Source organism: Malaclemys terrapin, chromosome 15 (genome assembly GCF_027887155.1).
Source record: "Malaclemys terrapin pileata isolate rMalTer1 chromosome 15, rMalTer1.hap1, whole genome shotgun sequence".
Lineage (NCBI taxonomy): Eukaryota > Metazoa > Chordata > Testudines > Emydidae > Malaclemys > Malaclemys terrapin.
In genome coordinates, this window is record NC_071519.1 from 17,986,644 (window position 1) to 17,999,020 (window position 12,377).

Below are 12,377 nucleotides of genomic sequence, written 5' to 3' on the forward strand. Positions count from 1 at the left end.
AACAGGTAATCATCAAGTGATCCATCCCGTCGCCCATTCCCAACTTCTGGCAAACTTTAAACAGATTTAACTAAATACAATTCGCGCTCACCTGGTGCAGCTCAGGCCAGGTGCAGAGGGGGCGTGCTTAGCCCTGAGCTAAGAAAAGCATTGCAGAGGTGTTAAGAACAAGAAGAGTTGCCCACAACCTGAATACATTCCTTCCCCTCTCCTGCAGGTTCCAATGTTCTAACCCTCCCAGCTCTCCGCTCAGCCAGAGCGTCGTCTTCCGGGGTAGACAGGACCTGGTCTACTCAGATTTCCTTTATAATCAATGGCTACGAATGCCCACCACCGAATCACTTGTAGCTCTGTGCAGCAAATCCACCGGGCACTGGGAACGGCTGACGTCTCCAGGTGGGTGCCTCTGAGCTAACAGGAGCGCCTGCAGCCTCTGGGACACGTTACACTTGTCTTGAAAACATTTCAGCTAGAAAGCAGCCTTTGGGAGCCCAGCCATTGTGTGGATCTGTGCCGGAAGAGTTCGCACGGGATCAAGCCTTTGTGGCAATCAATGCAGGCTCCAGATCAACACATCTTTGATCCTCTTTAGAGGAGAACGGGATTGCCTGGCTGCAGCACAATCAATTGCACCCACCATTGGAAACGCTGATTGACTCTATGCAAATGATTTCCCTGTTGGCGAGCAGGAGCGGCACCACCCCAAACCTGAGCGCGCACACAACAACTTTGGTGGTTCGGAGCCAGGGGAAGAGGGCGGATTTATCAAGCAGTGGAAATGTGTAATGCAAACAACAGCCCCGCCATTTCTCATCCTCGGCTGAAACGTGCAAGAGAAGAGAGACACCAGACACCTCTGGCCCAAGTTGTAACAGGCGAAAATCATCAACAGGGCCAGAGCCACGTCTGCCCCTCTCTCGGTAACAACCACAGCGGATCTGTGGCCACGAGGGAAGGCAGTTTTTCCGAGTTTCTAACTCGGAACCCAAGTGACCCTTTCACGTTTCAAACACAAAGCGTCTAATCTGCCCAAGCACATTCTGCCTGCAGACGGGAGCTAAGAGGGTCACCCGAAGGGCTCCCGTTACTTAGGAAATGACTTAATTCCTTCCCCCTGGTAGCCAGCACGCATTTCCTAGCCCAGGCCCCAGCTGAGTATCTCTCTTCCCATTCCATGTGGTTTGGAAGTCCTTAAAGGAAGAGCTCTAATAACATGCTCTCGCTGCTCGCCCCTCCTGGAGCGGCTGCACTTTACCACTGGGAGGTCCTGTAAGCACTGGGAAGAGAAATTGCTGGCCAAATGAGAGAATAGCTTCTAAGTGAGGCTGCCGTCTGATTACAAGGCTTGGTGAGTGGCCGCGCTAGACAGCAATTCCTGCCAAAGCCCTGCCTGTGAATGCGCCGGGGGAAGACAGAGCGCTCTGGGGTGCTTGCATCACTGGTTTATTGTTATCTTCAGCCAGCTCCACAGCCCCAAATTTCAAAATCACAAGGTCAAAACATCTGAAATCCATTAGGAATTTCTAAAATTAGCCTGTCAGCGCAGGGTTCCAGCCGCTGCTTCCAGCACCAACGCCCTGCGCGGGGGGAGTGACGGGCTGTCAGCACCGAGTCACGGCTCCCCCAGCCCCCAGAGACGGCTCCTGTCCCCCAGCTCCCTCCTCTCCCGGGCAACCCTGGCGGTGGGGGGGGGGGGGGGGGGAGCTGCTGCTATTCTGTTTGTCCCGCAGCTGCCCCCTCTCCAAATTACATAAACGCCTCCTGTCTGGGTAATGGACTGAGACGTGACACAAAAATCAATAAATAATTCCCGTTTGGAGATGGCCGTCTGCTGTTCCGAGCCGCTGCCTGGGCATCTCTGCCTGGAGCTGTCAGCATGTCCTCAGTCACACACAGATCCGGCTTCCCTTCCCCCATCCCCAAATCTAACCCTGGGAGCTTCTGGCACCAGACAAAGGCCATAAGGTCAGAGGTGCTCGTCCTTGGACGCTGTTCTGTGCTTGCCCCACCTGGCTGGGTCAGTACTGGCAGGTGGGGGCTAGCCCTGCCTGGGAAGGCAGGGGCAGGTGCACTGAAGGCCTGAGCTAAGAACCCCCACCTAGTCCCAACTGCTCACTTGGGATACTAGCTGGATCCAGATTTCCAGCTCTCTCTTCATCTGGCCACCCACATGCTCCTTACCCCTCCCCTCCTCTCCCCCCCACAGCTCCTTTCCTCTTCGCTTTGCTTTTACTGGCCTAACGAGCTCAGAGCCCCGTCTATTCCCCCCTGCCAGGAATGCACAGGGCAGAAGCAGCTGCAGCAGGCTCAGGGCATGGCATGAATCCCCTGAACACGAAACTCAGGCCTCTCCAGCCTTTGGGCAGGTCTGTTCGATCCAGCCCTTTGTAACTCCAGGGCTGCTGCGTTCGCTGCACTCCAAGAGACCAGTCAACGTGCGCTCGGAAGGGGGGCCAGTCTCTGCCTGCAGCTGCAGCCTGTCCGGAGAACTCACCTGGGCTGGGAGGGGGGGCTGCTGGCTAATCCCTCCAGCCCAGCGCTGCCTGCTGCCTCTGCTGCGGCACACAAACCGAGCTCCCAATAGCTGGACAAAAGCCACTTCTCCTGCAGTCCCGAAGGCCACCAGAGACTGCCCCCAGCCCCCTCGTCCCTGCTGGTTCTAATCTTTGACCTCCCTCCATGGCCACAGTCTCTTGGTGCCCATAGCCATGGGGTCTCAGAGGAGAATCCCCAGCACCCCGCGATCCATCCTCCCAGACAGCCAGGACTTCGCCCGCGCAGCCTAAACACAGTAAGGCCTGAAAGCTCCCAGAAGCCACATGGCCCATCCACTTTCTGTTCCCACCATCCGTGAACCCAGAGCCAGAACAAGAGTCTGAACCAGAGGCAAAACTTGTGGAAGTCAAGAGCAACAAAGATCTTTTCCTGAGCAGCAACTGATTTGGGGGGGGTGTTTCCAATGCTACTGCTCAGAGCCCCCCACAGGGATTGGTACCCCACCTTGCTGGGTGCGGCAGACACAGAGTGAGAGATCATAGAACGTCAGGGTTGGAAGGGACCTCAGGAGGTCATCTAGTCCAACCCCTGCTCAAAGCAGGACCAATCCCAAGACAGATTTTTACCCCAGATCCCTAAATGGCCCCCTCAAGGATTGAACTCACAACCCTGGGTTTAGCAGGCCAATGCTCAAACCACTGAGCTATCCCTCCTGCCCTCACAATCTAAATAGACAAGACACAGGACATGGGATCCCCATTTTACAGCTGGGGAACAGAGACACACGATGATGAAGTGGCTTCTCCAAGGTCACACAGGGCGAGAGGCAGGAACTGTACCCAGATCTCACATCCAGAGCCCTCCCCACAAAGCCAGCTTTCCTCTGAGAGACACCGTTTGTATTTACACTGCAAACTCGTCAGGCTGGGACTGTCTTATTAGATGTACCTACGGCACGGAGCCCAGAGAGCCTCTCCAGGCACTAACACCGCAAATAGTAGCGAACTATTAACAGCCAGTAAAGAGACCAATGACAGCTGTGGGAATGGAGACTGGCTAACAAATGCCCGTGCAAACAGTTGGCTGCTGGAGAGTGAGTCTCCATAACAAGTCACCTGATAGACGGAGCAGCCCGACCGTCGCCCAGAGTGTTCCAGTGGGAGGCACCCCCAGCAGCGGCTCCAGGCACCAGCGCACCAAGCACGTGCCTAGGGCGGCAAGCCGCGGGGGGCGCCCTGCCGGTCCCTGCGAGGGCGGCAGTCAGGCAGCCTTCGGCGGCTTGCCTGCGGGAGGTCCGCCGGTCCTGTGGATTCGGCGGCAGGAACTCCGAACCCGAGGGACCGGGAACCTCCCACAGGCGCGCCGCCAAAGGCAGCCTGCCTGCCGTGCTTGGGGCGGCAAAAAAAGCTAGAGCCGCCCCTGGGCGCCCCCGCCCCCCACCACGGGCCTTGGCTGAGGGAATCTCCATCTGTTTGTTACGGTGCATGTTGCATTTCGCCCATCCATCCAAGATAGCAGAGCGCTCCCAATGGGACACATCCAGTAGGCATTCGGGCCAGAGGGTGCCTGTTACTTGTGGCAATAAGACAGGAATGGATCCAGAGGGTTGTGCTGGGGAATGGGAGAGCGTGAAGTCTTTTTAATCTCTCCTCATAGGGAAGCTGGTCCATACCCTTAATCATTTTTGTGGCCCTTCTCTGCACCTTTTTCAATTCTAACGTATCATTTTTGAGACGGGGGGACGAGAACGGCACACAGTATTCAAGCTATGGGCGTACCGTGGATTTATATAGTGGCATTATATTTTCTGTCCCCTCCCTAATATTGGGGCACTGGGGAGGAGACAGGAATCGAGCTGGTTTGTAAAGCTCTAAAGGGCTCAGGGCCGGGGAGTGGGCCCCGCTCCGAGGGGCAGCAGGAGGCATCACCGCCTCGTTTTACTAAGTGTCCGTTTCGTTTATTTATTGGAAGCTGCCATGTTCCAAAGGATTCGGGTTCTACAAACTAACTGCTGGGAGCAAATCCAAGCATCTCCAAAGCTGCTGCACGCAAGTCCTCGCTAGCCTTGGAATAACTCAACCCCGAGCGCTTCTCGGGAGCCTTTTATAGCTCACCCTTGGTTGATGGCTGCATTTTGAACAATGACTTTGGCTGCAGCACACTCCTTTGATAGCTTTATTTAGACTGCAACTTATCAGCCCAGCCACAAATCACCTAGGTTAGTATCAGCCCTGTCTGCTTCTGAGCTCTGCTAATGCCGGGTCCCAGCCTGTAATGTCAGTGACTCAAGGGCTTAGCAGAAATGACATTTCATTTCCTATGCTGCGGGTGACTTTACATGGCCTTGTCACAGGTAACACGGTCATTTATCTTCTGCCACCATCCCCGGGCTGGGGTTTGCACTGTTTGTTTGCAGATCTTTGTCTCTGTAGAGCCATTAGGGAAGACAATGGGGTCAGGGCACCAAGGAACAGCACAGAGGAGACTGGTTGGGAGGTCAGGGCAGATAAATACAGCCAGGGTTTCTTTGGCTGGGGGAGCACAGAATCCCCTCCGAGAGCTAGGAAAGACACATCCCAGCCTGCCTGGAATGCAGTCTGCCATTGACGGCTGTGGACAAAGCTGACTAATCAGGAGTGTTTGTTCACCTCGGAGTCAGGAGCACAAAGGAACAGCTGCAGATAGGCCAGAGAAAAGAATCTGATCGCAGATACGAGTCCCTCTCTGTAGCGTTGGTGCTTCCAGCCAAAGGGGAGTGCATACCTGGGTGCCTGGGGACAGAGATATTCCCAAGGCTCTGGCCCATTACCGTGCGGGGGGAATTCTCGGAGGCTAATCCTGAAGGTATGTGCAAAGACCCCACATCAGGAGCGGGTGACTGATGGGCTGGGCTGTTCATACGCTGACAGCTCAGGAGCACAAAGGATAAACCCTTCCCCTAAACAAAGCTGAAGAGCGGAGGCTGCCTATGCCAATTAGGAGCAGCATGTCAGATCTGCAGCTATTAGAGCAATGAGGGAAGAGCAAGCAGACCAGTAACCCACCCCAACAGCTCCCAGGTCACCAGCAGTCAAGAGACCGACAGACTCCGGTTTGATCTCTGACCCTGTTCCAGTTGTGCAGTGCGCCCGGCCCAGCCTAAAACACTGCTTCAAGCGGGACCCACCAAGCAGGTGGCGGTGCCAGCACCAGCCAACTAGACCTGTCAGGGGAGACACAGGCACTGCCTCACCCCTGTGTGTGGTCAATTGTCAGTTACCCCAGTGCGTGAGTGAGACAAACACAGTCAATGGGACTGTTAAAGGCAGAGGAGTGGGGGTCTGGGGGCAGCGCTGAAACCGACATTCAGCTCACTTCTTGAAACTGACGACATGCTGTCAGCGGTCCTTGCCTCTCTTACAGTTCACGCTCACCAAAGCCCTGCTTACTCCACAGTTCCCACGGCAAGGCCCCGGGTTCTGCACGGACGGGAGGGAGAGTCTGTACCTGCTTCGTTGAAGTTTGAACTGGAGGGGGCTACGGAATGGAAAGCGAATGAGTCAGCCTAGCGGCCGCCGTTATTACTTCAATACCTCGTTCCGTTTGCTTTACGCAGCCCCCACCCCCACTTTCGGTTTGTAACCCGCGGCAGAGCTGGCGTGCGTGACACACGGAGGCATGGCGGAAGCCAGCGGCAGGGAGCGGTGGAGGGTCAGGCCGCTGGGGAGAGGGCAGTCAGTGGGACAGCTTGAGACAGTAGGAGAAATACTGGAGCGGAACGACACTGAAACGGCTCCCTTCAGGGTTCAGAGTTAACGTCCCACTGAAATGAATGGGGCAGTCCCAGCTCTCGGAAAGCTATTGTTTCAGGCTGGCTGCAGACTCAGGCAGACAGCACTGCATCAGTTCACGCTTGATTCCAGACAGGATGTGAACAGTCACAAAGGCTAGGAACAGATGTTTTTATAATGTAAAATGGAACCTGGCCCCTCAGTGAGGAATGGATTCTGCAGCCTATACCATGGAACACAGAGGGCTCCAACTAGCACCAGTGCAGATCTCGGCAACGGGGTGACGTGGCGAAGGGGCCCCACTTGGGTTGGGGCAGGGATGGGGTTAAGCTTTGTCCCAAGCAGGCACAAGGACTGAGGAGGCTGCAGGACTGTAGTGGAGAAGAGCCTGCACTCAGGATGCCAAGGGGGGGAAGCATCGCTTTGCTTTCCAGAGGCAGAGAGCAGGGCAGGGCGGGAGCTGTGCCTGTGAGATAGGCAGGTTCCTGCAGGAGGCTCACCCACCATCAGGTCCGAGGCTCTCTTCTGCCGTAAAAACAACAGCCATGAGCTAAGGTGCAGAGAGTCCCATCCTCACATTCCATCTAAATTGCACCAAACCAGCGTATTATCGGGCTGTTAGGAAGGCGCTCCTGTCCTAGGAGTACCCACCATCGCCGGATAAAGAAACAGAGCTCAAGACGTTTAAAGAAAACTTTGTTTGACCGCATTCTGCCTGGCAAGGAACTACTTATCAACAGTTGTATTTGTGAAATCTCCACTTCTATTGTTTGGCCTTTGTGGTCCCTACTTTCCTATTGTTTATCTGTGTGGGTTCTGTCTGATTCTTTTATTGTTTCGGTCTGTTGCATAATTCAGAGGCGCCGACTCCGTGGGTGCACTGGGGCTGGAGCACCCACGGGGAAAAATTGGTGGGTGCTCAGCAGTCACCGGCAGATCCCCACCCCCCAGCCCAACTCACCTCCATCTCCTTCCCTGAGTGCACCGCGTGCTCGCTTTTTCCCCCTAGCTCCCAGCGCTTGCACCGCGAAACAGCTGATTTGCGCAGTTGGGAGGGAGGGGGGAGGAGGGGGAACGCAGCGCGCTTGGGGAAGAGGCGGGGCCAGGGCCGGGATTGGAATGAGGGCGGGGAAAGGGGAAAGTTGGCACCTATGGCATAACTCATTTTGCAAGATTTGAATCAACTAAGGTGGTGGGGTGTGATTGGTTAAAGAAGTGGTTTATAATGAGCTAGGATGGGTGAAAAATACCATTTTGTAGGACTTCAGTGTAAAATGACTGATTAAGGTCCGGCGAAGCAGGACCCACATTTTAACTATATAAACTGGGGTCCAAAGGGAAGTTCTTTGGACCCTAACTTCAGAACACAGCCCAAGGTCAAAACTGCCTACACCATCACACCCTGCTGACCATACTATGCAGAAGCTGGAGCCCCAGACAACGTGAGCCTGACTGGCCACCAGGAAACGTTTGTCTGCCTTATTAGGAGTGCTGAGCATTGTACGCTGAGCGTGTGTAGTCTGTTGATCAGGTGTTAATACAGGTTATTACGGTGTAAGGCTCTTTCGCTGGTAAAAAGCCCCACAGACCCGTAGAGCCCTGAGCCCTCTGGGAATGGGTGTTAGCCCTGAGCGCACAGAGGAGAGTTGGGTCCCTTACTCCCTGAGTGCCCACAAGAAATGTAGGGGGGCAGGAGCCCTAAATTGTGCAGGTAACACCCGGAGGCCCCCTGTCTCCCTTTGCTGGTCTACACTCAGGGCCTCTATGGGACAGGGTGCTTCCCGCTGGGAAACGAACGCGCTGCAAGCAGGGCTCAGGGTTTCTCCTGAAGGGGCTGAGGCCTGCAGAGCTGGGCAGAGGGTGCTGCTATGGGCTTGCCGGGGGTGCCCAGCAACTTGGCAACGTCCTCGGACTGCAGGGCTTAGCTGGGAAAACAGCGTCGCTTAATGCGGAGAAAGTCTCCAGCCCAGACAGACACAGCACGGTCTCTGCAGACCTGCGCGGGCACAAAGCCAAGAGCGCCGTGTAAATGGCCTTGCGGTGTTAACTCTTCACAGAGTCGCGTCAGAGAACTAGGGCACGGTGCTGAGTGCTAGCAGGAAAGGACATGACACTGTCATACATTCAAACATCCCCAGTGCCTATAATAACCATGGCCAGCAGGGCGACACCGACCCACCATACCAGCCAGCAGCACGTGTAGGAAGGCACCACCTCCCCTCTCGGCAGGAACGCACTTATCCAGCAAGGCGGCTGGCACGAGCGCACAGCACAGCCCTGGCCAGACTGAGCTGCGCTGCCACTAGCCCTGTGGAAACGGAGCCTCTTAGCAGAGCATGGAGGAGCCAGCCCCAGTGGGGTGTTCATGTGGCTCTAACACAGCCAGGAAAGTCATCGGGCCGAATCCTGCCCTGGAGCCCATAACACGACTTCCCACAGCCTGGGCCCTCTGCACGGCGCAGACCCAGCCAAGTGTCACATGTGTTAATCCCCTGGGAGCGTGCCCAGAACCCCACTCACTGGCCACCTCCAGCGACGCGTTCCGGCTCACGGCCTCGCCCAGGTAGTTCCTGGCCACGCACACGTACACGCCCTCGTCGGGTTTGCTCCTCCTGCCATGGACGATGCGCAGGAAGAAGAGGGAGCCACTAGGCAGCAGCATGCGATGGGATCGCGGGTCCTCCTTGTCCGTCTCCACCCGCTCCCCATCCTTGTACCATTCGATTATCGGGGTGGGGCGCCCCTCCGCCTTGCAGTTCAGCGTCGCCGGCTCCCCCTTGGAAACGATGAGGTCGGAGGGGTGCTCGACTATCCTTGGAGAAAAGTCTTCGAGCCGAGGGCGGGAGCCTGAGAGGCAGAAGAGAGAGCAGAGATCAGGGCGAGGGCTCCAGCTGGGAAAGGCAGAGCTCCCAAAGGGATTAACAGCCAGGCCGCTGGGAATGGAGACAATGGCCCACAGCAACCCTGAACTCACAGGGCTGTGCGGCCGCACCGCTGGAGTAGGGGATGTGGCACTCTGTACCTCAAAGCAGCCCCCTGGAACACCCATATTCACCCTGTCATACAATTATGTACATTTCATACAAAGCATACCATGTAAGATATCTTATGAAAAGTCAGGATCGGCTGAAACCCATGGTCCTGTCCAGACATGTACACTGTCCGTGTGTATCACGTTATGGGATTTTGCTGTATGGTTGTTACTGAACTATGTTGACATTTGCTAGTGCCGTACAAAGGAGATGAACCACTCCCAGGAGGGTGTTCGATGACAAATAATCAGCAGGGGAGTCGTAATCAAGGGATTTGCAATTCAATGACAGTTGCATAAGCATCAAACAATGGGAACTGCTCAACTCTGACTCAGTTGCAGAAGACCAAGCCAGGGGGATAGCCCACCAGCACATGTCTGGGCTAGTGTTTTCCAGGCACATGGACTGAGGGTATAAAATAAGGGACAGTGGCATCATGCCATGGCCGTTCTCCTCCCCCACCTATGCTGGAAGCAACAAGAATGCTGGGAAGACAAAGACTTCAGCTGAGGGGACTGGTCCCAGGCTTAAGGGAGAAGCCTGTGTATTAAGAACTGTAACATCCAGTCGGGTGAGAAAACTGCTTGATCCAAATACTGCCTAGTGTAATAAGGTTTACAATTTAGACTGTGTGCTTACCTTTTATTTTTTTTTGGTAACTATCTCTGACCTTTCATGCCTACCACTTATAATCACTTAAATCTGTCTTTCTGGAGTTAATAAATCTGTTTTATATTTTACCTAAAACAGTGTGTTTTGGTTGAAGAGCTTGGGCAATCTCAGCTCAGTTTACAAAGGCTGGTGCATGTCCTCTCCACATTGAGGGAGGGGCAGACTAAGTAATAAACTTACACTTGTCAGGCTTCTGACCAGGGCAAGACGGTAGTACAGCTCTGGGTATAAGGCTGGGGAGATTTGGCTGGTGCCTCTCGCTGTGTGATTCATGAGTGGCTCTGGGAGCATTCATGCAATCTAGCTGAGTGTGGGGCTCCACATGCAGTTGTACTGAGTGATCACAGCACCTGGAGGGGTTTGCTGCTTGTCACTAGCAAAGCATTGTGAGAAACAGCCCAGGCTGGAGAGTTAAGGGGGCACAGCAGTACCCCAGTTCTAGGCTGTATCCCGGGGATCCCATCACAGGGGGCTGGGACTCCAGGAGTCTACCCAAGAACACTAAACGGCTGAGAGAGAGGCTCGCGTTCCCAGGGTTCTGCACCGTTTCCCGACGGCCTCTCTACACGCTGGAATCCTGGGGAGCTCTTTGTTCCTTTTATCGTCAGTTTCGCTTTCTGACCTATCGTCTCACTGAAGCCAAGTTCTCCTGATCCCTTCTGGGAGAACACGCTACAGCCCATACTCAGAGACAGGGATAGGAGCTTTTCCAGCTTGGGGAGGGCGGCAGAAGGGGAGCCCCAAGGCAGGCGGGGCCAGTGCACAGGGATCCTGGGAAGGGACTGGAAGAGCAGACCAGTATTGATAAGTCCTTGGGTGGAAGTAAGCTGTCTGCAGCTGATGGTTCTGGATCTATATTAAGCCCTGTCTTGCACCCAGCATGGGAAACAGCACCACAGCACAGGTGTGCCCGGGGGAGTCACCCCAGGAACTCAGGGTCCCAAGTACCGTCACTGGGCTGGCTCCCCTACAGCTTCCTGCCCTTTCGAGAGCAGAGCGTGAGCCTCAAACCCTTTACACCAGGACGTCTTTCCTAGCACGGCAATGGTCACACCAATCATCTGCTGAGCTCAGGGCAAGCCCACAGCCAGGACAAACCCGCGGGGACATTCCAAGAGAGGGGCAGAGAAGTCGCACGCACAAGATGAGCACTTCATTCGACAGCTCCAGCTCTCACTGCGTCGGACTCATCCAACACCTTAGCTCAGCCAGGCTGGAATACAGGCTCCCCCAGCTGCCTCTTATGGGCCCAATACACTGGGCTAGGCCAAGTGAGTGGCCCCTCAAGGTTCACAGCCTGCTCAGCCATCTTGCCCCATTTGCTCCATGGCAGCAGAGAACCACACGGCCCTAGTTCCCAGGAAGATCCTCGCAAGCTGGCTGGGTGGGACATGCTCAGATAGGAGCATTTTATTCACTTTCCCGATAGGATTCATGGGGAAAGCTCTCGACTGTTCCAGGCGCTTCCAGGCTCCGGCTCATGGCATAGCCACTTTGAGAGCAGGCAATGCCTGCAACCTGCCCTGGAGACTGCAGCCCTCAGCCTTTGGCCCGTCAGTCCCAGCAGAGTCACAGTCTGGACGCCAGGTAGGATGGGGCATCCCTACTGCGCCCGCACAGCTCTCTGCACATGGCCATTGCTGTCAGAACACTGAGATCATCACGCCCAGCTCAGGGGAGAGGGAACTCCGTTGTCACGTCTAAGCTGATCAGTGGACCAATCTCCGTGAATTGGGGTCTCAGTCCAGCTTCTTTGGGGCAAGTGTCTGTATCATGAAATCAGCAGATAAGCAAGAAGCAAATGGCCCCTGGAGAGTGCGGTGGGGTGGGCAGGGAGGCAGTGGGGGAGGGGAGTTCACATGCCACCAGTCTTGCTACAAGTCTGCACTGGGGCAGCTAGCGGATGTCAGACTCACAGCGAGTGATCTGCTTCTCACCACCTGAAAAGTCCCTTAGGGGACATCTGCAGAGTGAGGGGAGATGCTGGGATCCAGGGGTGCCGGAATGGGGGGGGGAGGCCATGCTCCCCCCACTTTTAGGATGCTTCCGCCACTCCTGCTGGGATCCTCTTGTCCCCACAAAGGAGAAATTATTGTTCTTATTTAAAGTTAACTCCTGATTACTATCAAGGAATAATTACCCAGCAAGCTCAGCGCTGCCGGGCTGATGACAGTGTGTGACGGGCAGTACAGTTCAGCACATGGGAGAACCTGGCAGGGCTGTAGTAACGGTCAACCAATACCCCCAAGAAAATGCCTTTTATAATGTTCAAACAAAACCATAATTTTACAAAACCTTTTCTGCTCACCTCGCCGGAGATCTCGGTGCCCCTCCCCCTGCCTCGGGCTGGCCCTTACTTCTGGGATCTACACCACTAGCCAGGCCTTCCTGCTGAGACGTTGTCAGC

At 55.2% G+C, this 12,377-nt stretch overlaps 1 protein-coding gene across 1 annotated transcript in view; it reads right to left on the reverse strand.

The window, feature by feature from the left end:
- Positions 1-12,377, reverse strand: part of ROBO3 (roundabout guidance receptor 3) — a 239,332-nt gene that overhangs the window by 98,106 nt on the left and 128,849 nt on the right. Inside the window, exon 2 of the mRNA XM_054005671.1 lies at positions 8,787-9,113. Coding sequence (XP_053861646.1) covers positions 8,787-9,113 — 327 coding nt within the window. The remainder of the gene's footprint in view (positions 1-8,786; positions 9,114-12,377) is intronic.